The 26,812-nt window shown below is 39.3% G+C and overlaps 1 protein-coding gene across 9 annotated transcripts in view; it reads left to right on the forward strand.

The window, feature by feature from the left end:
- Positions 1-26,812, forward strand: part of RAPGEF4 (Rap guanine nucleotide exchange factor 4) — a 288,036-nt gene that overhangs the window by 77,427 nt on the left and 183,797 nt on the right. Inside the window, exon 1 of one of the 9 annotated variants that reach the window (XM_040475402.1) lies at positions 22,649-22,754. The exons of the other annotated variants lie outside the window; for them this stretch is intronic. Coding sequence (XP_040331336.1) covers positions 22,737-22,754 — 18 coding nt within the window. The 5' untranslated portion in view covers positions 22,649-22,736. Of the gene's footprint in view, positions 1-22,648; positions 22,755-26,812 lie in introns of those variants that run through there. 9 annotated transcript variants of the gene reach the window in all.

A 26,812-nucleotide genomic window follows, 5' to 3' on the forward strand; every position in this document is an offset into this window, starting at 1 on the left:
AACTCTTGGTTTCACCTCAGGTCATGATCTCCCCCACGCTGACAGCTCAGAGCCTGGAGCCTGCTTTGGATTCTGTGTCTCCCTCTCTCTCTCTGCCCCTCCCCTGCTTGTGCTCTCTCTCTCTCTAAATAAACATTAAAAAAATTGTTTTTAGTTTGGGGCACCTGGTGGCTCAGTCAGTTAAGCGTCCACCTCTTGGTTTCTGCTCAAGTCATGATCTCACGGTTTGTGAAAAATCACATGATATAAGCAGTAATGTGTTTTAGTTCTGTCTGCATGAATTGAATGCGTTTTTAAAACTTTTTTTATTGCTTCTCTCTACTGCTTTAAAGCATTTATAAATGCTCTTACAAATTCATATATTGCCACCATTTGTTTCTTATTACCCCTATGTGGACCTTATTTTATAGCACTGTAACAAAATTTTCTTAAGATTTCTTTTCTGGATATTTGTACCATGACCTGTGTCTCTTCCACCACTCTTCTGCTTGCGTTTTTTAAAGATGCCAGTGATTTGATGGTAAAACCCTTTCCCACTTTCCTCCTGTCCCCCCAAACACTGCTCTAAACTTTGGGTCTGAGTGAAAAATGGGTGGGATTGGAATATCTCCTGAAGTCAGTGAAGTGAGTCCTCTTTTTTGAGCATCTGTAACTGTTTTCTCTTCTTCACTGTCCGGAATTGTATCTACCTTTTTAGTAGTTCTGGGGAAAGCGCAGCTCTTACCAATAAGTGTTAATGAAAATGGCTTTTCAGTTTTAGGCCTTTCTATTTGTTGTGGGTTTTACTTTGTTTGGAGGGCATTTTTGCCCATGTTTCACTTTGTTTAAAATTTATAGAATTGCCTAGTACAGGGGTGCGTGGGTGGCTCAGTCGGTTAAACATCCAACTTTGGCTCAGATCATGATCTCACGGTTCATGAGTTCAAGCCCCACATCGGGCTCTGTGCTGACAGCTTGGACCCTGGAGCCCACTTTGGATTCTGTGTCTCCCTCTCTCTCTGCCCTTCCCCTGCTGACCCCCTCCCCTCAAAAATAAATAAACATTAAAAAAATTAGAAAAACAAATTTCCTCGTACAAATATACTGAAAAGGAGAAAACATCTCTATAATAACTTGTTTCTAATCCCTGTTAAAAAGCACAGCAGAGGGGCGCCTGGGTGGCGCAGTCGGTTAAGCGTCCGACTTCAGCCAGGTCACGATCTCACGGTCCGTGAGTTCGAGCCCCGCGTCGGGCTCTGGGGTGATGGCTCAGAGCCTGGAGCCTGCTTCCGATTCTGTGTCTCCCTCTCTCTCTGCCCCTCCCCCATTCATGCTCTGTCTCTCTCTGTCCCAAAAATAAATAAACGTTGAAAAAAAAAATTAAAAAAAAAAAAGCACAGCAGAACTTGGAAAGGGGAAATGTAGTAAAACGATCAGATATGGCATTTAATAAGAGATCCACCTACTTAGGAATATATACCACTTTGTAAACAACACTGTAAAAAGGATTTACTTATCGAAAATTATGAAGTTTCTAAATAGCTTGAAAAATGTTAGTTCTCTGAAAACTACTGTGGATCTCACTGCTTCCATCAACATTTTCTTCCCTTAATTACCAAAGGTTTCATCGTACATAGCAGATGGCATATTTAATGAGATGATAATTAATAAAATAAAATTAATAAATTAGAATCATTACATGACTTCCCAATAGTAATAATTGCAAGCACATGGATAACAGTCTAAACTATTATGAGTCCTGACATTGTTAAGAAATTTTTAGAGAAGTTTTAACAGAGTTGGCAATTCATCTTCCTGAAATTCTCTTTCTTGCTTTCTGCCTGTGGCTTTATACTTTCTTCTCCCTCATCTTAGCCTCTTCTTCAGACTTCTCTTAGGTCTGAAATGTCAGACTTACCTTTTTTCCCCTCCAGCTTTTTATTCAAACTTTTAAACATTCAGAAAAAGTGAAAAAAGACTAGTAGGAAATACCAAGTTTACTTCACTATTTCAGGTTGATTTCCCCCCTTGGTTCTCCCCGTCCCAGCCAGCCTCCTTTTATAATCAATTGTATGTTTATCTCTTTCTCTTCAATTCCATCCCACCAGCACTGTTACCTGCCTTGTCTCTCCTCAGTCTAGCCAGTGTTAAGTGAGGCAGCATGGTTTTCAAAGACCAGGGAGTGGAATCAGCCAGATTCTGATGATAGTCTGGCCGTGCCTGTGAGGAGCTCTGTGTCCTCAGGCAAGTTACTGAATTTCCTAAACCTCTTTCCTCATTTGTAAAAGGTGTTAACAGTAATCCTATCACTAAAGGTTTCGAGGAAGAAATGATATGAGACCGTCAATCCCTTTGCCCCAAGGAAGCACCCGGTAAATGGTGTGGGAGGTAGAGATGGATGGGTACAGATGGAGGAGTTCAGATATACACGTGCCTGCTCAGACCGCTAGTGCTGTGGTCTCTGCTGCCCAGGGACATTGTTTAAACCATCTATGTTGGCACCCAAAACTTTCTAAATGTGGCCGTACATCCTTTTCCAGCCGTATTGCCTCTGTTAATTTATACAGATATTCTTATCAACCTAAGTCTTATCAGCACGCACTAGTTGGGCATCCGTGAAGTGCCAGGTGCTGTGCTAGGCACTGGGCACACAGACATGAATAGCATGTGACCCTCAAGGAGCTCACGGTCTAATGAAGATAAATATATGAAAATAAATTTTAAAATCTGATGATATGAGTTATAGCAGAGCGGCATGTAGGGGCTGGAAGTGGGGGAAGAGGAGGGTGGCTGCCAGGGAGAGTCAGAACCATTTTGAGAGAAAGTCTCCTTGTGTGTCTTGTCATCCTAAGGGTGACAGGAAGGTTACTGACAGCAAGGTGCCCCCAGGCACAAGCAGAGGATGCAAGTGCTACTGGGAACGTGTCCGCTTCCGTGGAACACAGAGGAGGGGTCACCATAACCCTCCCAGTTCCAGGGTGGGCTTGTCTCATCCTCAGGTTCTTTATGGAGAGATGAGCCTGTCGGAGCCACCGAGCCTTTCCTGAGAACGGCACAGGGTTTTCACCTCCTTCTGTCCCCTCTCCGAGGCCGTCTGCCTGCTCTTCTGGATACCAGCATTGTGCCTGCTTGCTCCCTGGAGCAAAAACACGTAACAAGCCCAGAAGTGTTAACCCAGAGAACTGAAGGGCAGATCGTCAGTGAAACATCCCTGAGCAGACTCCTGCTCACTCCCGCACCTGCATGTGCCTTCTCCATCTCTGCTGTACTTTCCCTTCTTTCTCCACCTGTCCCATGATCCAGCCCAGCTGCTGTCTCCCCTAACCTGCCCCCGTCTCCTCCCGATCAGGTGAACAACAGCAGGAAGGAATGACAGCAACCCTTTCACGTAGGTGTTACCTCTTGGCAGTTCGTGTTGTAAACCAGGTCTGTCTGTGAATGAAAAGCCAAGAGGAGGCTGTGTTTCCTCTTGAGGGGATGAGGATCCAGATGATGAAAAAGAAAATGACTTAAGAAAGACAGGTTGAGATCAGGTGAGGGGATGGGGATAGGAAGGCTAAACATGGGATTGTTAAGATTCAGGGAAAATGGCGGCCCAGAGCACTGTTGTTCCTCCAAATAGACCAAGAATCCTAGAAGCTGAGAGGTCCTGGGGCTGACAGAGCCCCAAGCAAGAGGCCAAGTGTTGCTTCAAAACTGACTCAGACAGAGGTGCCTGGGTGGTTCAGTCAGTTAGGTGACCGACTCTTGATTTTGGCTCAGGTCATTGATCTCACGATTTGTGGAATTGAGCCCGTGTTGGGCTATGTGCTGACAGGGCGGAGCCTGCTTGGAATTCTCTTTCTCTCTCTTTTGTCCCTCCCCACCTTGTGCTCTCTCTCTCTCTCTCACTCCAAATAAACAAACAAAAAAAATGACAGAGGAAACTAAGGACTGTTAATAGATACGCCCTGGGGATACATTTGTTTTCTGCCAGATTTGGAGGCCTACAGATCTTTATCAGTTGGGGTTTTCAGTGGGGGCTCTGCTGATGCTGGTGTAGCCAGGGTTCCTAGTAGCCATTAGGCCTGGGTTCTTGGGTCACAGAAGGCACAGAATATTCCATGTCACTCTTTTTTTATCTTGTGTTACTGTGGGACTTGGCAGAGTCTTCTCTCATCTGATGGAGAAGGAAGGTGAGCCCCTTAGAGCATCCCATTTGTGGTAATCCATGACATGATCTAAGACCAGATCTGATTAAAAATCACTGTGGTCATTTGGATTTTACATTCACATGGTGGGTCTTTGTATTTGAATAATAACTACCAATAAAAGATGAATTTTATCAACCACCAACTAAGTGCCAGAAGTCATTCTTATCTTTTCACGTGTGTTAGTTTTGTAGTCATAAGTTATTACCAGCTTAGTCTCAAGAATATAGTTTAAGTATCCAGAAATCAGTTATGGGAGCTTTTGATATAAAAAGAGACTTTTTTCTTTTCTTTTCTTTTCTTTTTTTTTTTTTTTTTACTTAGGAAGAATTCAGGATTAGACCCAATATTAGCATTTTGCCCTATAGTAATCAGATAACTTACTTAGTTATCCATTTAGTTAACCAATTTATCCATTGGCCAACAGGTTTATATGTAGTGTCAGAAAAGAGGATTGGTCCACAACAGGGGACTCTAACTCAGGTTTCATGAGCTCTGGGTAGTTCACAGATCAGCTATGAGAAACCTGCAAATGTCTGATAATTTTTATTTGTGTGCATTTTCTGAAAAGAGGGTCCAGAGCTTTCATCCTAATCTGAAAGGGCTCTGTTGACCCCCACAAGATTAGGGACCATTTTCTATAGAATTGGGATACAGATCAGACTATATAGCCTATTCTCTCTTTATGTGGGAGAGTAACACTTTATGTGGGAGAACATTTACTCTCGACAAATCTTTTTTTTTTTTTTTAATTTTTTTTTCAACGTTTTTTATTTATTTTTGGGACAGAGAGAGACAGAGCATGAACAGGGGAGGGGCAGAGAGAGAGGGAGACACAGAATCGGAAACAGGCTCCAGGCCCCGAGCCATCAGCCCAGAGCCTGACGCGGGGCTCGAACTCACGGACCGCGAGATCGTGACCTGGCTGAAGTCGGACGCTTAACCGACTGCGCCACCCAGGCGCCCCTACTCTCGACAAATCTTTACAGAATTTGTGATGTGAGAATGGAGATGATAGAAATAATTTTCATTGTGGCTTTCAGGCTGAGATATTGGTATCCAGAAACTCATCTTGTAGTGAAAAGAAATCATTAGGAAAAATGCCAAGTTCCAGCCTCAAAACAGAAATGCTTTGCAGTAAAGAGGTTCTACCAAAGCCTGTTTTAAAATAAATACTTCTAATTTATGGATCCATCGCTTCTCTAAATAGAGCACATTTGAGTATTTTGTATCCAGTTCCAAAATTATTGAACTTTAATAAGTTTTCATGGAAGTGTGGTTTTGTATTTCTGTTCCATACCTCTCCCCCCAAACCATCCACGTGTAATAATGCCACAATGCTAACTGGATACCTTTAGACAATGGTACTTTTAAAAATTAGCTAGAGCATGGCCCATTGTGCAAAGCAATAGCTGTCTTTGTTTTTTATTTAAAGAAATTTAATTTACTGAAACCAGGTAATGCATACACTCGGTACAAATTCAAAAAGTACAACAGAATATATGTAATGAAAAACATGCCTTTCTCTCACCCCAGCCCTAACCACTAGCTCACTTGCCAGAAGGGAGCTGGCTTCTTCTGTAGAATATTTTGTGCAGAATATTCTCTTTGACTGATTATTGGGAATGACTTCCAGATCTTACATTTGACTCTTTTTCTCAACCTCTTGAGAAAAAAAAGAAGTCTTAAAATTTCTAAAAGACATTTTGAATCACAATCTTCACACAGCTAGACTCTAACGTACCTATCAGGGATTTAGGCGACTTTTTCCTTTTCCTTTACTATTTACCTAAATTCCAACAGCTTGGATCTCCTGTCAGCATGGTGTGATGTTGTAAATCTGAGAACGTTATTACAAAATGTGACTATGTTTCAGAGAGAAAATTCTAGCCAAGCATGTAGGAGTTTTTGTAATATAATTCATTTTAATTTTTAGTTATTACAAACTAATAAGTTTGTGGAAAATTCAAAGTAATATACATGATTAGTAATGTTGAGAGTATAAGAAGTAAATAAAGAAATAACACCTCCTTAAATTTGAATAGAGGTGTTTAATCATCAAAGCTATGGGATATCACATTGATGCCATGCTAATAAATAAAACATGGGAAATTCTTTTGGCATTAATTTTCCAAGAAGTTGTCCCTGTAAATAACTTCCTCATATCTTTTACATTTCCTGAGTTGATGTATATGTACCAATCAAGACAAGCATCCCTTGTGGTGTAGATGACCTTGCATCTATGGCCCTTGAGAGAATAAATATTTAGGTTGATAGTGCAGCTGTCATGAATTGAGTTCATAAAATTGGATTTGTTTTTTTTTTTTAATCTGACATATTATTATTGCTTAATTTGATTGTGCTGACTATGGTTTCAGTGCTATAAATCAGGGAGAATGTTTGCCCACAAAAGAGAGCAGGAATTATAATATGAAATATTGCCTTTGTTTAATAAAAATGTTTCTTTTTTGGGTACCTGTCTTCTTATCAGTTTCCTGGATATTATTTTTTAATAACTTAAAAAAAAACCCAAATCTATGTTGATTTGATGTAATGGGTAGCATAAAGCTCATAAAACTTAAATGTAAAATTAAAGAGGGTATGGGATATGATAAAAATAAACCTATTTTTTAATGTAAAAAAGCAGGACCTATATATACAAACTCAAACAGTATAGACAAAATTGACAACAAATTGGTGGGCCTAGCGCAAAATAAAAATGTGACATTCCTTATTTTTCCCACAGGAAGAAAGTGTCACTAGAGGTGCTAAAATAGAAAGCATTTTCCTTTCTCCTGCATTTTCTATCTCAACTCCTTATGTTTCTTATTTGCTATTTAATGTTCAAAGTAAAGAAAAAATATTATTAGCACAAATTTTCTGTTTTTCTTTCTGTGGTGCAATGCCAGTTTTAAATGCAAATATAAGGATATTTAACTTGTATGTGGGATTACCAAATAATTTCTATTTCCTGGCTTGTATGTGCATATGTATTATATTCTTACCAGAACAATAGAAACCATGTACAAAACTAATTCAGCTGTTTTTATTTCAGTTCTTGATGCACACACCTTCTACCCACACCCTCTAGCTTCAGCTGACAGATCACTAAGGCAGGACTCAGGAAAAGGAACTGTGGGTTGCCCTAGCTTTCCATTCCCTCTATGTCATTATTTTCAGTGTAAGTGGTTGGCTCATACAGGGAAGTAACATGAATAAGAAAGGATATGATAGAGTTCCTTTGTCAATACCATTGCACTCTTTCTGTGTTCAAAGGAAGATCTGATTAGAGTAGAAAATGAGGCCTCTGGGGCTGTCAGCACCTGGATTTGCTCATTGGAAGATATAACATGTGTACTGTGTACTTGAGTTGTGTTGAACTCCCATGCCTCACGGGTGGACCGGAATGCTGTTCTCATGAGGCAGAGAATTCTCTTGTGAATGCTATGTGAAAGGGATGTCAGTGAACAGTGGACATGCACATTGTACTATCTCTGCTCACATACATATTCCACTGTCCCATTGTACTTCAGTTATAAAACACAAGTTCTAAGATAAAGACTAAGAATGTCAAGATGGTGATAGCAGAGAATTACACCAAGGGCTTAGAGTCCTTGAGCATTTGCACAGGTCTCATGCCCATGAAGCCAGCCCCGAGGATAGAAATGCATTAACTGAAAATTATTTTCTTACTTTTCCTTTGCTGCTCACATTCCCAGCTCCGCTCCTGAGAGGAAATTATTTTAATTGCTTCTTTGCTAACATTTCAGATAGATATAGCTATAGATAGGTAGATATGTACATATATAGAATGGTAGATTAAATATGGCCACAAATTTGGCCAAATTCATTTTTCCAACCAAGAGTTGGAGTCTGCTTTCCTCCTCTTGAATCCAGATTAGCCCCGAGATGTGCTTTCACTGAGGAAATGCTATGGGAAGGTCTGTGTTTGACTTTGAGTGTTGGCCTACAGAGACCTTGTGGTTTTATTCTTGCCCATGGGGAGCGCTTCCTCCATTATGTGAAGATACTGAGAGGAAGAACCATGTGGTCCATTCCAGTCATTTCAGTTCTACCAGTTGAGGGCCCAGAGGAGAGAGTGCCTTCAGTCCCAACCCACTTCCAGCTGGCTGCAGCCATCTGAGTAAGCCCAGGTGATACCAACAGAAGAACTGCTCAGGAAACCCACAGAATCTGAGAAACAATAAGTAGTCCTGGTCTTAAACCACTAAGTTTTGGGGTGTTTTGTTATGAACAATAACTATATAATGGTATTTATAGTTAAACATTTAAACTATACACTTCCATAAATGAGATTACATCATTCATATTATCTGTATCTTCCTTTTTTTCCACTTAGTGGATCTTAGATACCCTTTTGTCTCAGTGCATTCAGGTTAGCCACATTATGCTACAGAGTTTTTCATTGGCCGGATTACCATAATTTATTTAACCTATTCCCCTGTTCACGGACAGTTATGTTGGTGTTTGTTCTTATAAAAAGTTTTGTAGTGGACATTCTTGTACATATATCTTGATATACTTTTATGGAGTAAGTCCTTACTAATGGTATTATATGGATGTTATGTGAAATTTACAAGGTGAATATTTTCTATTAAAAAAATTTTTTTTTAATGTTTATTTTTGAGAGAGACACACACACAGAGTGCGAGCAGGGGAGGGGCAGAGACAGAGGGAGACACAGAATCTGAAACAGGCTCCAAGGCCCCAGCAATCAGCACAGAGCCTGACAGGGGGCTCGAACCCACGAACCATGAGATCATGACCTGAGCTGAAGTCAGATGGTTAACCGACTGAACCACCTAGGCTCCCCAAGTTGAATATTTTCTAATTACACTTCAGAAAGTCAGCACCAGTTTCTACTCCTCCCAACATTGTATATTTTAACATTGTGTAATTTCAAATTTTGAAAATTTCTCCAGGAAAAAAAATTGGTATATTATTATTATTTTGTTTACCTAATCATGAATGAGGTTAATAAGCATCTTTAAAAATATTTCCTGGGGTCGCCTGGGTGGCTCAGTCGGTTGAGCATTCGACTTCAGCTCAGGTCATGATCTCATGGTCTGTGAGTTCGAGCCCTGCATTGGGCTCTGTGCTGACGGCTCGGAGCCTGGAGCCTGCTTTGGATTCTGTGTCCCTCTCTCGCTCTGCTCTTCCCTGGCTCATGCTCTCTCTCTCTCTCTCTCTCTCTCTCTCAAGAATAAATAAAACATTTAAAAAAATATTTCCTGGCAGGTTTCTTTTCCTGTGAGTGGCCACTTTATATCCTTTGTCCAGTAGTCTACTGGGTTGTATCTATAGTTTATAACAATATAAGAGCTCTTTGTAAATTAAAGAAACATGGTCCCTGTTTACCATATGTCTTAAAATGTCTTCCAAGATTTTGCTAAAGGTGCATATTGAGATACCACCTTATGCCAGTCAGAGTGGCTAAAATTAACAACTCAGGAAACAACAGATGCTGGTGAGGAGGTGGAGAAATGGGGACCCTCTTGCATTGTTGGTGGGAATGCAAACTGGTGCAGCTGCTCTGGAAAACAGTATGGAAGTTTCTCAAAAATTAAAAATAGAACTACCCTATGACTGGCAATAGGACTACTAGGAATTTATCCAAAGGATACAGGAGTGCTGATGCATAGGGGCACAAGTACCCCAATGTTTATAGTAGTGCTTTCAACAATAGCCAAATTATGGAAAGAGCCTAAATGTCCATCAACTGATGAATGGATAAAGAAGATGTGGTTTATATATACAGTGGAATACTATTTGGCAATGAGAAAGAATGAAATCTGGCCATTTTTGCAGCAATGTGGATGGAACCAGAGGGTATTATGCTAAGTGAAATAAGTCAGTCAGGGAAGGACAGATACCATATGTTTTCATCATATCTGGATCTTGAAAAACTTAACAAAAGACCATGGGGGAAGGTGAGGGGGAAAATAGTTACAGAGAAGGAGGGAGGCAAACCATAAGAGACTCTTAAATACAGAGAACTGAGACTCTTAAATACAGAGAACACCCAACAGAGGGGTGGTGGGGGGGGGGGGGGGGAGAGGTAGAAATGGGTGATGGGCATTGAGGAGCGCACTTGTTGGGATGAGCACTGGGTGTTGTGTGTAACAGGAATCTACCCCCAAAACCAAGAGCACACTGTATATACTGTATGTTAGCCAACTTTACAATAAATTATATATATTTTTTAAAAATCCTGAATTTTCACTAAAAAAAAAAAAAAAAGATGTATTTTGTGACCAGGCACTTAGGACTAGAGAGACATTTTCTGACTTGCTTCATGATTTTTTTCCTCAAGACATTTCATTCATTAATTTTTTTCATCTAATCTCTTTCTCTTGAACTATGCCCCAGATACACATCCCTAAAGACATGTTACCATAACGCAAAACTTTTTAAAAGACATTTTGTTGTCTGTCACTTCTCTTAGAAATTATTTTAATTTATCCACTTAATGTTTTTATCCTTTTCTACTGGGAAGATGCTACTCCAGGAGGTTAATTCTAAATTAGTTAGTTGCTAGGTGTGTATACTACAAAATGCAGTTCCCAGCAATAATTCATCCTTACCTATGTGAGGGAAACTAAAGGGAAGAATGCCTTTTAAAATTATGTCGCATACTTTCTTGGCCAGATCAATGGCTTAGCCATTTCAGTGCATGGTCCCTCATTATTTTTACAGATCAGATACTTTTGGTGGGACTGTCTTACAGGGTTGGAGCTAAAGAACCCTGGATGCAGAGATGAAGTAATTCCATCTTCATGCCTGGATCTAATCATTCCCAAGTACCCAATGCATTGCTCGTCAATGGTTCCAAAAAAAATGGGTTATAATCATGAGTGGAAAATGGCAGACACGGCTCCAAAAACTTTGGGGGAGGAGATTGCTAGGAGTGTCTAAGATTGGGTCCATAATATGAAGAAAGAGGAACTGAACTACTCTTAATTAAAAACTTGTAGAGGCAAGCTAAAATGGTGTTAAAAAAGTGCTAGTAAACAACAGAGCAGAGCTAGTGAGCTCCTCTTCCAGAAAAGCTTGGAAACCTCTTTTAAAACAAGCAATCCCCTTGGAAATAAATAAGGTGTTTATTTGTCAAAAACAAATGAGAAGCCTGTTCAAAGATTGGTTTTGAATAAAGGGAAATATTCTTCCTTTAAACATCAAAATATTTTTGGAACAAATTTTTATAAATTACTTTATATTCTACTTCTCCCATTTTGTCTTAGGTAAAATATTACATTTTCTTTTCCTCCGACATAATGACTGTGTCATCTTTAGAAGTTCGTGATCTTATTCTGTACTTCTGTTGGCTTGTAGGAGCCCTCAAGGGTTTCTAAGCTGTGTAGTTTTTGCCCCTCCTCTAGATGGCACCACTGTGTTACAGAATTCTATAGTTTTTCTGTTTTCCCCCTTGCTCCAAATTCCCAGCTTTCACTCTTCATAGCAATCAGTATTCTTGTCTATACAAACCCCCCTTTATTGCCTTCCCTGGGTGCTTTTTCTCTGTGAAGTGTTGGGAAACGACACAGCCACCCTTTCAGCATGGTGTCTGAAGCAAGAGTAGATAGACCTTGAAGAAGGGAGCTTTCATGCTTGTAGCAGTGTCATGTGTAAAATAAATGTCACCTTTGGTTTGGTGGCTTAGATGACTTATTTGCAAGTCTTAGTTGTGCAGATTGATTAGGAGATCTGTACAAGGGACCTCTGGATTAGTGATGTGTGGCTGGAGTGATCCAGAATCTTTATAAAACATTATTTCTCAATTACTTGTCAAGCTGTAAACATATAGTACAATATGCAAGTTCATTAATATGTAGATGGGGCAATTTCTAGGGTGGAAAACACATGGCGTGGCTATCATATAGACTTGAGTCAAAATGAGATTTTACTGCTTCCTGTCTGTATGATATTGAGCAGAGGTTTATACCCTAGTTTTCTCATCTATAAAATGAGATAAAATATAGCTTACATGGTTGTAGAGTGTCTGAGTGTCTAGCACACAGGTAAATACTGAGTGAAAGAATTTCATTAAATGATAACCATTATAAAATATATATATATATATATATACACATATATATATAACTTGATAGTCACTCAAATATGTTTTATAAATGTAAACATTAGAATACATTCTTATTTTTATGATAAACTCATGTGTTACCCTTAGTGATAAATAAATATGGAATTATAAAACACTAAAACAGAACTCCACACAATTGTATGATAATACACTTTCTTAACCGTTATCCATTTCCATTTCAGAAGCCAAATTCTCAGTGGCCCTGAAAGATTAGAGTCATGAAAGAGCTGAGGCTAACCAGTTTTTCATTCCTCTAAAGTATCCATTTCCAGATTGGAATGTGAGTCCAGGGCAAAAAGAAGATGAGATGAAGCATCGCTTTTCCAGACTCTCCCAATCCTTGATTGAAGGTGATATTTCTGGCCACTCCAGATCTTCTGAATAGAAGGGAGGTGAGGTAACTCCTGACCCATTGTAATGGAAATACACTCTTCATGCAATTAAAGATGTCACATGTCAGTGTAGACACAGGCTTATTTTGAAAAATGCAAATTGATCAATAGCAAACATCTTGGCAACAAAAATTTGCACAGTAGCTTCCTTTGGGTGCCCAAACTTTCTCATGTATAGACATGTAGGCTTGGGTAAATATGTGTAAAATGCACCCACTTCTGTCTACCTACATTTAGTTCTGTGCCAGTGAGTATCACTTCCAAGAGATATGCCAGAAGTAGCTGAAGAAGGCTTAGGTCTCTGTACTTTGAGGTGGGAGGTTCGGTGCTTTGGAACCACCAGAAGTTATCTGGGCAAGGGGTCAGTGGAATAGTTTCTTCGTTGTAGCTCTTTGTCACGGGGTATCTCAGATATGAGACACTAGTGTGAACTCACAGCCCTTGTCTTCCTTTCTGCTGTTGTGATTAAACATGCTCTGTTTGGGTGTTGCCTGGTAGATGAGAATAATACACTGTCTGAGTAAGAACAGTATTGTCCTGAGGTGTGGTGTCCTTTGGCTTCCTCCCCCAAATGGAGCACTTCCTGCTTTCCAGCTGAAGGATGAGTCATGTGAGGAGACTTGAGGATGTGACACAGGAGATGGGTCAGGCCATAATTATTTGAATGGTATAAATGACAAATCTGCACATATCCCAGCCAGGTAAAGCCAGGAAATACAAGAAGGGCTGGAAATAGCTCATGGCTACATGCAGCATCTCCCAAGGCTATAGTCGTTTAGTGCTTTCAGCATCCAAAAGTGCCACATCAAAGTCATAATGTCTACCAGCATTCTCATTGCAAACCTGAACATTCTGATGCTTAGTTCTATTTCTTGTGAATTTTGGCCACTGGAAGCATTTTTTGAGTTAATTCAGAGTGAAAGATTCATGAAGTGTTGGTATGCGTGAGCTAGACCTATGTATGTGCTCTAACAGTAACATGTGGCCAAGAGAGCCACTCAAGAACACTCCCTGGGGTGTGTAAGGAAGATGGCTCATACTGTCTATTAGATCATGCTCTTCTAGAACATTGGCATTAGCATTTGTTAGCTGTCAAGAAGCACTTATATATTATTTTGTTTTATCCTAATTGTGACTTGATGAGGTAATAATAATAAACAAAATCAGTGATGCCTAATGCTTACTGTGGGCTTGTCATGATGCTTAGTAGCCATTTGTCTCATCTAATCCACCTAACAACCCTGGCTAGTACAGATTACTGTCCCATTTTATAAGTAAGAAAACAAAGATTTAACGAACTTGCCCCAGGTTAGATGGCTAATAAAGTAAAGGAGTTAGGATGACCTAAACTAGTCTCATCTGACTCCAGACATCATGATTTGTACCATGCTGTTTCTCTCTCTTACTGTCCTAAGATCAAGAATATCAAAAACAAACCAGCCAACCAGCCAAATAAGCAAGCCAATAACCACATAAACAAGCAAAAAGACCCAGTTTCAACCTCCTTTAATGGAATATATGTGAGAAAAATGCTTATGTTCGTTGGAGAGCAGTAGCCCAAATTAGAGTACTTACTATTCTCCCTGACACTGAGAAGAAAGGGAATCTATAACATTGAGTTAAATTCAACAAACATGAAGTGCTTCCTGTGTTGGTCATGCTTCTTATGAGACCCTGAGGTGAAAAATCAAGAGATACATAAGAAAAGAACATCCTCTTATACAAGAAAGCTACTCTTCTTATTATATTCCCTCATGCTATTACATATCATTTCCTACAAGAAATGGCCTGTTGGAAGGTAATCCCTCTAGTTACCTGAGACACATTTATTATTCTGTATAGATCATGATGTGAAAGGTCTCCTCCTAAAAAATGTCTTCTCCATTTCAGTCTCAGCCCACTTCACAGGGAGAGTCATGTTAATGGTGCATCATGCTAAGATGATCAAATAGTCCAATCTCTAAATGCACTGGGAAGTCTGGGTGAAAGGTAATCCCACCTGTGTTTTCCCTGCAATTTGTTTTTGTTGTGATTGACTTAGAGAAAATGAAGTATGGTATATTATGTGAGTCAGCTTTTGGATATTTGATTTATGACAAAAACTAAAGAAGAATCCAAAATTAGTTTTGTCTAAGGAACTCTCATGTGTAGTATAAAGTGAATATCTTAAATAAATGTAAGATCTTTCTAAGCATGCTAGTGATGAACGTTTAGTTCTTTTTACCACATAGACATGTGGGTTTTTTTTTAATTTTTATTTTTATTATAGGAGTGCTCTTTGTCTGGAGATGAATCCAGAGGACTTTGTATATACATTTTTTATACAACTTGAAGATAATGTGCACATCAAATGCTTTTGCTGCACTAGGCATTTTGTTTACATATGTGAAAATTTATCTAAAGGCCGGAATGGTATGGGATATTCACAATAAAACACCAAACACACAGTCGTGGGAGAGGTCAGGAGGAAGAATTACATGAGCCACATATTTGAAGAAAATCAAACCCCATTTACTGGTACCATATGTTATTCTTTACTAAACTTATTTTTTCTTAAGAACTACAATTTTTTCCAGTTTCCAAATGTAGGCAATACATAAGATTGTCTCCTAACCCTCCCCCTGATCCCCATGTACCAAACAGAGAACAGCCCCCTCCTTCTATAGATCTCCATGTCCCCAACTCCAAATTATCAGTGATAAATTGAGGATCTCCATTTATACTTTTACTTTTCATGAAAGAAATATATTGTGGAAATAATTATGGTGAGTTAGAAGAAATTATTCAGTTTCCTTATAAAGTCAGTATTTTCTATCATCTTAAGCTTTAAGGAGAAACTTCCATTTATTCACAGAATATTTACTGAATATTTAGCAGGGGCACATCATCATTCAAATAACATCCAAAAAATATATGTACCTTGGGCCCAAGTATATGTCTAATTGAAGAGATAAGTCACATACATATGAAAGATTGAGGATTAATATAAAAATTAAAAGTACTAACATTAGGGGGGAAATTAATGGTCCACAGAATGATGAAATGATCTATGTCACACCTTCTATCCTGTTAAGTGCTAAATACCTGTTTTCTTTCTCGTACTTTGTCTTGTGTTTCATGTGTAATTCAAAGCTTGTGTAAAATCTTCCTCCATTGAAACTTTGAGCATGAGGTGACTTATGATCAGATTATCCATGGGTCTAAATTACTTCCTGTGTATCTTCCTTTCCATTAAGCATTTGTGTTTACTTGCTTTTTGCTTGTTTATGATTTTATTCCCGTGAGAGCTCGTTCAGAGATTCTGAGCAGGAATCTAGCTATTTACATGTCTTTACAGAAAGATTTTTCTTTAAGGAAAAAAGCTGTTCTTTTAACTGAGCATGCAAATCTAAAAGACAAAGGAGTAAATGGACATCCACCTACCAGACAGATTAACCAAATCAACCTGGTATCAGTGGAGTACTATGTTTCTACTTGATCTCCTACACAACAGTTATTCTACCCACTTAGCGATGAAGCATTTGTTCTTTGGTCCTCTATGACTTTCTCTTCATACTTTTACTGTCCACTTTGCTTCCTAGCATTATGTGCAGTGTTGGGGTGGACTACTCAGTAATGGTCAAGTCTTAAAGGATTGAGTAGAAAGTCCATAGCCAGTGACTGTTAAATGGTGGGCACTCAATTTATATTTACTGAATAAACAATCGTAAACACTTACATGTTGATTTAACCAAAATTAACATTACAAAGAAAATCCAATGGAAAAACACCAAGTGAAGTAGACCTTTCCTTCCGCTTTCTCAGGGTGTTTCTCAGGGAAACTATCTTGAGATGCCTGGGTATCCCTAGTGCAGCCTCCTGTTTTTATAGTTGAGAGGTCCACAAGGAGCTCCAAAGAGTTTTAAAGGATTTTCCCCAGGCCATCATGCAAGGCAGTTGGCAGAGTCAGACCAGCCTTGGTATTTCCCCATTGCTGGCCCAGTTCTGCCTGTTTAGCAGAAATCTCTGAACAGGAGTTACAAGAACATGTGATAATTGGATTAACTGGGTTTCCAAAACTATTTTGAGGATCTGTTGAGAGTCACGGACCCTCTCCTTCAAAAAACTGCATACATATAAAACTTTGTATATAATTTCAGACATGAACTTCATGAATCTCATCCAATGACAACCATCTAGGATTCATGATCCCCATTTCAAGAAGTCCTGGTACAGGTGGCACTTGACAGGAAACATTCTGCCTATTTCTGGGCCCTCCTATACTCTAATTACACTTGAGTAATTACAAGACCATACAATGTGGATAGTTACTACCAGTTCTCAAAATGCCCATTTAGAATTTAATTATTAACGAGGGAACAATTCCGAAAGCAGACATCCAAATCTACACGTTGGCTGAACACACACCCGCACATCCACACCCACTTCTGAACATAAACTATTAATTTAAAAAAACATCTACTTTACTCAATATAAAGGCAGTTTAATGACTTGAAATTTTAGATTTCCTATAACTACCTAGTCCTCCATTTAAAATTTTGTGGTGTCCCTCTCTTCCTATCATTTTTTATATTAATCACCTGCCATAGTGTGTGTCATTTATTAAGTGCCTCCTGTGTGCATTTTACTCTAGAGGCTAGAAAATTAGTTATGCAGCAAGTGTATATAGACCATCTGCTATGTGTAAGACATTCCGAGAGATGATGGGAATGGGTACCCTAGAAGATACAGCATGGTCTTTTTTCTCATGGTCTTGGGTCTTTATTGAGTGCTACTCAAGCTGTAAGCAAGAGAGACAGAGACAAAAATCACTTTTAGATGAGGTTAACAACATGAAGGAGGTGGGGGACTATACTGGGCTTTGGAAGGTAGGTGGGATTTGAGAAGGCCAAAAAGAGGGGGACGGTATTTTAGTCTAGTCCAGTTATCTATTGTTACATAACAAACTATCCTAAAGTTAGTCATTTAAAACAACCACACTCTTTTATTTTGCTCACAAATCTGCAGTTTGGATAGGACATGGCAGGGGGTAGGGGTGAGAGAGAACAGCTTATCTCTGTTCCACTTGGGATCATTTGGGGGCAACTCAGAGGACAGCTAGGGGCTGGAATCAGCTGAAGCCTCTCTGCTGGCATGTCTGTTGGTTGATGCTCCTTGTCAGCTGGTCCCAGCTCAAGCTAGTGACCAGAACACTACATGTGGCCTTTGCACATGGCTGCTTAGCTTCCTCCCAGCAAGGAGGCTAGGTAACAAGAACCAGTATCCCAAGAGAAACAGGCAGAAGCTCCTTAAATCTGTAAGTCATCCATTGCCACTTTATTTTGATCATAATTACGGATGCATTCAGACTGAAGGAGAGGGAACATAGGTCCAACCTTTAACGCATTAAAGTCACATTGTAGAAAGACCATATGGGATAGGAGATAGTGTTATGACCTTTCTGCAAAACACAGTCTGCCACACAGGCCATGGAGTTATAGCAGTGATATTACAGAGGTGGTGAAGTTAAAGGCGCTGGGAAATCAGTTGGAGAATTTGTGGATAGGAGCCTGGGGAAAATGGGTAGGAATCTAAGCCAAAGAATGTGGACTTGGATCTGCTGATATTGGCAAGTCTTTAGAGTTTTCCCTGTAATCATAGTGATAATTAACAAGAACGATCTGGCTGTAGAATGCTCCATAGTATGAGGCGGAGGTTGAAGGTGGCACAGTAGCTGGGCATTTATCACGGTAGTCTAGATATGCTGTGATGAGGCCATGCCTAGGGTGAATATAGGCCAGAAAAAGGAGGTGAGTATGTGAGATGTTGGTTGGGAATACAGGATCCAAAGTAATTGGATAAGAAGAGTAAAGGAAAAGAATAAGGGGTAATGTCACTCTTTAGAGCTAAGTAGAAATATAGACAGACTCTTATCTAGTCTTAAGGACATGAGGTTATTTATAATCTCTATCCCATTTGTGAATATTCATATTCATATATATCATTGCAGCCATTTTGATTTTGACTTTGTGTTTGATTTTGAGATTGTGGATTTGAATCCCCATTTATAGAAGAGAAAATTAAGCAATTACCCAAGTGTCCCATACTAGAATCTCTTCTCTGTAAAGGCCAATCTATGAAGGCCTTCTCTGTGACTGCCACTAAATCTTGAAATCTGTGCACATTTAATATTCACAGAAATAGATCTTGCTCTGACACCAGGTGGTTGGTTAGCTTATATCCGAACAGCTGCTAGTACTTTTACCATGAAATTGTTAAGGCTCTTAATGCAGGGTTCATATAGTATTTGTGTTATTTGCCTTAGATATAGAAGAAGCTTGAGGTGAATAGATGGCTCAGTTGGTTAAATGTCTGATTCTTGGTTTCGGCTCAGGTCGTGATACCATGGTTCATGAGTTTGAGGCCTGTGTTGGGATCTGTGCTATGAGCGTGGAGCTTGCTTGGGATTCTCTCTCTCCTGTTCTCTCTGCCCTGCCCTTGCTCGTACTTTCTCTCTCTCAAAAATAAATAAATAAACTGAAAAATATATGTAAGATCTCTCCCTCTAAATAAATATATAAGCTTTAAAAGTATATAAAAAAGAAGCTTAATCTTTGAGGTTAAATGCAATTGATATATATATATATATATATATATATATATATATATATATGGCAAAAACTCTTCTTGTACATACAAGTTAGGCTGTATTTTATGCTTGGTTAGCATACACCACTGAGTAAGTCTGTATGCTCTGTCTTGCCCAGCACCCAGGGAGACTTGGAGCAGGCACAGCCTCCCAAGGGCAGAATGGCTATGACCGCACCCTGTCCTCTCTTGGAAATCTCATCTCAACGACCTAGGTTGGGCTTAGGAGACCTGGGGCAGAAGCTGGGGTTCAGTCTCTAATGCCTGTTGATAGTTTTCAGGTGCCACCTGGGAGAATGGGCCTGGAGAATAAGGACACACTTCCATCTCAGGCTTTTCTACTGTGAAGGCAGTCTCTGCTTTTCATGGAGTGAAAATTACTTCTGGACTTCTCACCTCCTCTCATTTGCCTCCTTCCTGTCCGACACCCCATGGTGAATCAGCTGTATGCTCTCAAGCATGAGATTCAATTACTTTTATTGTTAGGCTTGGCTATGATTGTCTTTAATAGTCAGAAAATTATCCAGCATCTAAAAAGCACAATTAGAAAATTCAGCCACAGTGTGTCCCTGTGAGTTTTGGCTGGCAGCAAAGAAGTAATTCTTCGGAGGAGTTCTTGTAGACATTTGGCATTTAGTACTAGCTCTCTGAATTTTATTTCACAAATGGAAACCTGAGGGTTTTTTTTTTTTTCACACTCCATTCAGTAGCATATTTTAGCCAATCTCAAAATGAAAGTATCAGTTTAATGTCATCCTTGAGGTAGAAAATATTTTATAGCTGAGAATCCTTACTGTCTATGTACAATACCAGTCAAATATATGAATACTAAACATGTTCAGACTGGTTCTAGGCCTAAATATATTGGCATCCTTGGGAAATTTACTTAATTCATAAGCAACTTGTTTTCTTATTGGGAAGAAGCAAAGAAAGATTGTCTGATAGGAATACTAACTAGTACAAATGATAATGGTGAAAAGAAGTACTCTAGGAATTATTGTAGATGATCGCGACCTAGGGCATTTGCAATAAGGATCACGTGGAAGTGATTCTAGGCCAGGCTGGAGAAGTTTTGGATTATATGGGAACAGGGAGTCTTAGAGCTTTATGGACCTAAAGTATTTTTGACAAACAGCAAGTGTTTCCTAATATGCCATGGCTAAATCTGTGACAGGAGAAGTCATTGCCTCCTACACTTTCGGGGAGCAGGAAGCCATGGCAGCAACACTTAATGAATGGCCTTGACAGTTCAGGGAACGTCCCTGCGTGAGTTGTTTTGAATGATGCCAACCGGTTTCAAGTGCTCAGGATTAAAATGCAAACCAAGCCCAGATTTTTTTTTTTTAATTAATATCTGATGTTTGCCAATCAGAGGAAAGGTGATAGAGTACAGCACACAAATTTCTGAGAGCTGTGTTGTCACCTGGACTAAGACATCCTTCTGTGAGATGGCCAGGGACAGCAGCTGGCCCTTCTGTGGCTACCAGGGAATGGATTTGACAGATGAGAGGAAAATGTGAAAATATTCCTCAGACGTGGCCACAACTTTTGGTAAAATGCATAACATAAAACTTACCATTTTTGTCATTTTAAGTGTACAATTCAGTGGCGTTAAGTGCATTCAAAATGTTTTGCAAACATTACCACCATTTGATTCCAGAACTTTTTCATCACTTCATAAGGAAACCACATACCCATTCAGCAGTCACTCCCCGTTCCCCTCTCCCTCCAGCCCTGGCAACCATTAAGCAGGCTTTTTAGGAAGGGCCCTGAGGTTAGGAATTAGGAGATGGGAGTCTTTTCAAATCTGGGCTTCTGTCTTCGTGTTTTCCAACAACATAGCAGCTTCCTCATAACAGCATGATGGCAAACCTATAATTTATGACTCCCTTCACAAAACTTTTAAAACAACTTTAGTGAAGTGCATTTATATATCATAAAATTCACCCATTTCAAGAGTGTGATTCAATGGGAACCTGTACAAGGTGGTGTAACTATCACCAGAGTCCAGTATTAGAACCGTTTCATCCTCCTGCTTATGTCCCTCATGCTGTTTATAGTTAAACCCATCCCACCCCCAGCCCCGGGCAACCACAGATCTACCTTCTGTCTCTATAAATTTGCCTTTTCTGGACGTTTCATTTCAGTGTGATCATGTGATGTGTGGTCTCCATTTCTGGCTCCTTTCACAGAATATAACATTTCTGGAATTCATCCACAGTGTAGTATATGTCAGCAGTTCTTTTTTTCATTGCAGTATTCCATTGATTCGATGTACCGCATTTTACCTATGCGCTCACTTGCAAACATTTAAGGGCCCGGCATACTTTCTTTGTGCAATTCCACTACACTGTGCAAACATTTTTGAGGAAGTTTCTTGTCTGCAACTTCTAGAGGGTTATGTTGTTGGATGTCCTCTAATATGCTCACTCACTAAGGTTCATCCAACATGAGTCCCAGGAGCAGATCCACATTCTTAGACCATTCATTTATTTAGCAAATACTTGTTGAGTGCTCACGGCATACTGTGCTCTCTGCTAGACACAAAGGATATGTTCTAGCACTCTTGGGATTTCTGCTGTAATGCAGAGATTCTTCACACCATGCACAGCTCCCCTTCTGGTGGGTTGAAGGAGCAGGCACATTCTATTGGGACTGATACTCAGTCACAGGCAGCTTTCTCTCTGTTTCCTTCCCTGAACTTCTCACTCTTGAAATACTCAATGCTCCTCTGAGATGCTCCCATTTCATCCTGAGTCTCCAGCAAATTCTGTCTGATGTCTCTTCTACCTCTGGAATGTGATAAAACTTGGGGATGGAATGGTCTCATTGTATGCCTTGAATGTGTAAATGAATGATGAATGAATGACTCCCACTGATGAATGAATAAAGGAATGAATGAGCAAATAGAAAAATTAGGGGCACTGACCTCTTCAGATCTTGACTTCTAGACATACTTGTTCCCTCTCTTGTTAGAGTCAGGGGTTGCATGATTCCCTCTCTAGAATGAAGGCAAAAGTACATAAGAAGAAATACAGTAATCTGATGTTCCCTCTGCTCCTTGAAACAGAGGCTTGACATCAACTTCTTATCACTGTCATTGATATTTTAATGGTATCCCTAGGGTCACTCTCCAGGCAGACTATTTAGGGAAACAATATGAAAATGGTCTTGCATGGCTGGGTGACCTGGCCCAGATGCCAAAGGTAGTGACTTACAATGGCTTCTCCAGGCCCCTCCCTGCTCCATTCTGCCACCACCCGGCTCATGATGCTCTTAGCTTCCTCTTTGACTCCTGTCCTGGGTCATCCTGCCTGACCAGAAAGCCAGAAGCAAAGGGGACAGGACACACACTGTGTATTCCTGTGGGACACTGGGCAGAAGGTGGAAGAGGGAAGACCCAGGAGGCTAAACCAGGCAAGGTGCTTCATGTGGAGAAGAAAACAGGTGGTTCTGTGAGGGCTTTACTGCTTGCATTCTGGTGGCTGGGGTGTAATCAGAGCCCCATTCATTATAACTACTGGGACAAAACATTAAAAGGGGAAGAGACATGGACATGTCTAGTTTCAGAGATTACTTAAGGTTACTTGAAGCTTTAAAAATAGATAATAGTATTTTTAAGATTATGTTATTTTATAGGACTAAATACATATGTGTTATCTACTTTAATGAGACCATGTTTTAGCCTTTTCCATCTATGGATAATTCTGGAGATTTTCCTTTATTTCTATGGTCACTGGTTGGGGCCCATTGGTTTGGTCCATCATACAAATGTACTTCATGGATGGTGGACATCATACTCCTGTTGAGGGTCTACTATGGGTTACTATGTCCGTCCACCCCTTACAGAAGGTCTCTTCATCCTTGGATGAGCCGTAGCCTGCTGGGTTCCATTTCTTACTGGCAGAGAAATAGTGAGATGCTAGTTGGATAGAAATTACCTTGGGTTTGGGTTGATTCCGTTTTTGCTTAGCATCTTTACCATTTAAAATGTGCTCATTTTGAGGTACCTCAAATACATTTTATCTATTCTAAATTCATATACAGAGATAACTTCTCTCTGAGCAGCTCCAACAAAAATACAGTGACACCTGGTACTAATCTTGTGAATCAAAAGTCGAGTGTACATTCTTTTCTTTTTTTTCCTTCTTGACACTTTGCTTTTAATTTATACTAGATCCTTTCTGTTGAGTTAGTAATTTCATTTTAAGTATAGAAATCAAGTTTAATTAAAGCTTTCTTGCCATTTAAAATAATAATTTGTTTATTTAGCATTCTTAATTACCTTGGGTAAATTGCCTATAGAGGCTCACCTAATTCATTTGTTTGTTCAAATTATTACTGTCATTTGCATATTTTGAAAGACACCACTTTAATGAAACAGTGAGGTGAAGTCAGGGCAGATGATTCCTCTCTGTGGCAAATGCTAAAGCGATGGTCTTTCTGCTTTAGTCTGTTTGTTCAGCTGGAAGGTGTGCATCATCCTACTGAGTTTTCACAAAAGATCAAAGTTTTAAAAAGCTTCAGTATTCGAAAATCATTAGTAATGAAGTGTCTGGGAGGCGTGGCAATATGATGAATTGAATAGCATTCAATTCAATTGAACAGTCCAGCCAGGGACTGCCACTTACACAACCTCCTTTAGCTTCTTAGAATGAATGCAAGCATGCCTCTCCTTAACCCCAAGATATGTCTTTGCAGACTTGTGGCTATAGATAACATTTCTAATGCCTTTGAAGAACTTAAAATAATTTGTTGAAAGACTTTCTGTTATTAGTGGGAAAATGTGATGTTGCACAAAGGCAACAATTTTATTCTGAGGGTATTATAACCATTTATCGGTGTTAATAAATAACCACCTGTAAGAGAGGAGTTTAGAGAACTTAAAATGATAAATAAGTGAGAATGATTTCTTATTTGCTTATCAGTTATTTTAAGTATGGGTTTTAGCTCATAATCTTTGGGAGTGCTATTTTGACTGTTCTTTGGGAGCTTTTCTTTTTTTTATTATGGAGGAATGAGGGATTTCTTCATAGTTCTTGACAAGTTTGCAGGATAACTTGGTTGAATCTGTTTCTGATTTATTGATTTTAAGTCAATCCCAAGCCTCCTAAACTTTAGAAACTGATTCATAGTTCCCACTATTAAAAAGAAACCCAATTTGATAGAGCATAATAGAACACATTGCATTAAGTATCTCCAGGTTTCCTATTGCCTATAACGAAAATGTGGAAAACATTCTAACAAGAGCCCTTCATTAGTGTTAGTTATATACTAAAAGCATCTCTGAATGATGTGGCCCCAAGGCATATCTCAAATAGGAAACATTCTCCTTTTTATACTAATGGATTATTTGTAGAGAAAGCGTATATGCATCTTATGAAACACTAGTAATGAAAGTAAATGAATGCCAGAGCCAGTTTTTGATGTTTGCACTCCAATTTAAAGTCTATGATAAAGGCAGGAAGTCTGCTCCTTTCTGAGCCTGGTTGAGCCTGGATCCTTCTCTTCTCTCTTTGTTCATGAAGGAACAGCCCCTTGTCCAGCATTAGTAGGGCATGCACTTTTAGACCTTCTCTTTGTTGTCGCAGAAAAGATGCTGTCCTGACACTCAAGAATCCTGCCGTGATGATGTAGTAACCCTGTGACCTTGGGCAAGTTACTTCCATGGACTCATTTCTTTACCTGGGAAGTGGTTGTCTGTAGATGAATTAGACATTTTAAAAGGTCATTTTAATTAAAGTCTGTGCTTCCAGTGGTAATAGATTGTCTCTGATCTATATTCCTCCCCATGGTCTCCACACATGCAGGGGTGGGAGTTGGGGAAGCTAATTCCTGGAGTCGAGGTACAGTGAGAAGGTATGAATTAGAGAAGAGCAGGCCGGCTCACAGGTACATCAAGCTCACTGCCTTATCATGCTCTCAGTTCTGATGAGCCTCTTGTGACCATACGCTGAATCTGATCTGACCTGGGTTTGTAACTCTCCCATTCCCCATTAGGGGTAGAGGGAGGTGGGGGCACTGGGAAGGATCTTAGAGAGGCAGATATCTGGAATATGCTCTTGATGTCTAACATAAAACTCTACCTTTGTTTAAAAAACACAAAAGAATTCATTTTCTCTTGTTTGACTTAGAAAATAAAAGGAAGGACTCTAAACATTGTGACTTTCAAATTTTGATTTTTTTTTGCATTAGTAAGGGATTTTATTTTACCTTTCAAATTACAAAAATATCAATAAATATTAAAAATTCAAACTATAGGGGAGCCTGGGTGGCTCAGTCTGTTGACTGTGCAACTTCAGCTCAGATCACGATCTTGCAACTCTTGAGTTCAGGCCCCATGTCTGTCGGGCTCTGTGCTGACAGCGCAGAGCCTGGAGCCTGCTTTGGATTCTGTGTCTCCCTCTCTTTCTCTCACTCCCCTACTCACGCTCTGTTTCTCTCCTTCAAAAATAAACAAACATTAAACATTTTTTTTTAATTCAAACTATATGCAAAGGATATTAAGCAAAAAATGAAAGTCCTTTTTTTAATTAAAAAATATTTTTTAAATGTTTATTTTATTTTGAGAGAGAGAGAAAGTGGGAGGGGCAGATGGGGGGGGGGAGGAATAGAATACTAAGCAGGCTCCATGCTATCAACAGAGCCCAATGTGGGGCTCTATCCCATAAACTGTGAGATCAGCCTGAGCTGATATAAAAAGTTGGATGCTTAAATGACTGAGTCACCCAGGCACCCCAAAAATGAAAGTCCTTTCTACTCCCATTATCTAGAGCTATCTGCTATTAACACTTTCATTTGGATATTTCAGACACTTTCCTGTGCACATATCAATGCAATTATCATGTATGCATATCTTTTTGCCTTAAAAATTGAATTGTACTGTAACTACAGTTATACCAACTTCTTTTTTTTTACTTAAACGTCTTTCATAGATACTCTGCTGTGAGAGTACTTACAGATCACAGCAAGATATGTATTCATTAAAAACAACTGGACTTGTTTATGTGAGTATGTAGACATAATAAATCATACATAAAAGCAGTAACACTGTAGACAGTGTCAAACTATAACACACTTCATCTTTCTGTTTTTGGAATGTTAGTGAGAATTAGCCATTCTGGTGTTCCTTGCCCTGAACTTTTTCATAATCTGGGCCCCAGAATGAGGGTAACTTGATTCCTTGAAGTAGCTCTCTATTAGCTATTCTGATGAATAAATACTCATCGTCAGTAAGCTAATATGTAACCCTTCCTGATTTTATATTTAGGTATATGTAGTTTTAAATTTTGCTTAATGCTTACATAGTGTGTGTCAGGCACAGTTCTAAACACATTTCAAACTGAAACTCACTTGATTCTTTTAACAACTATATGAGGTAGCTACCATTATCCCATTTTCATTTCTTTGTGGTTTTTCTATCTACACAATTACGTTATCTGACAAAAGTGGGCGTCTTATTTTTTTCTTTCTAACCTTTATGCCTTTTATTTATCTTTCCTGCC

The sequence above is a fragment of the Herpailurus yagouaroundi genome, unplaced genomic scaffold (assembly GCF_014898765.1).
Source record: "Herpailurus yagouaroundi ecotype Mexico unplaced genomic scaffold, PumYag 140, whole genome shotgun sequence".
NCBI lineage: Eukaryota > Metazoa > Chordata > Mammalia > Carnivora > Felidae > Herpailurus > Herpailurus yagouaroundi.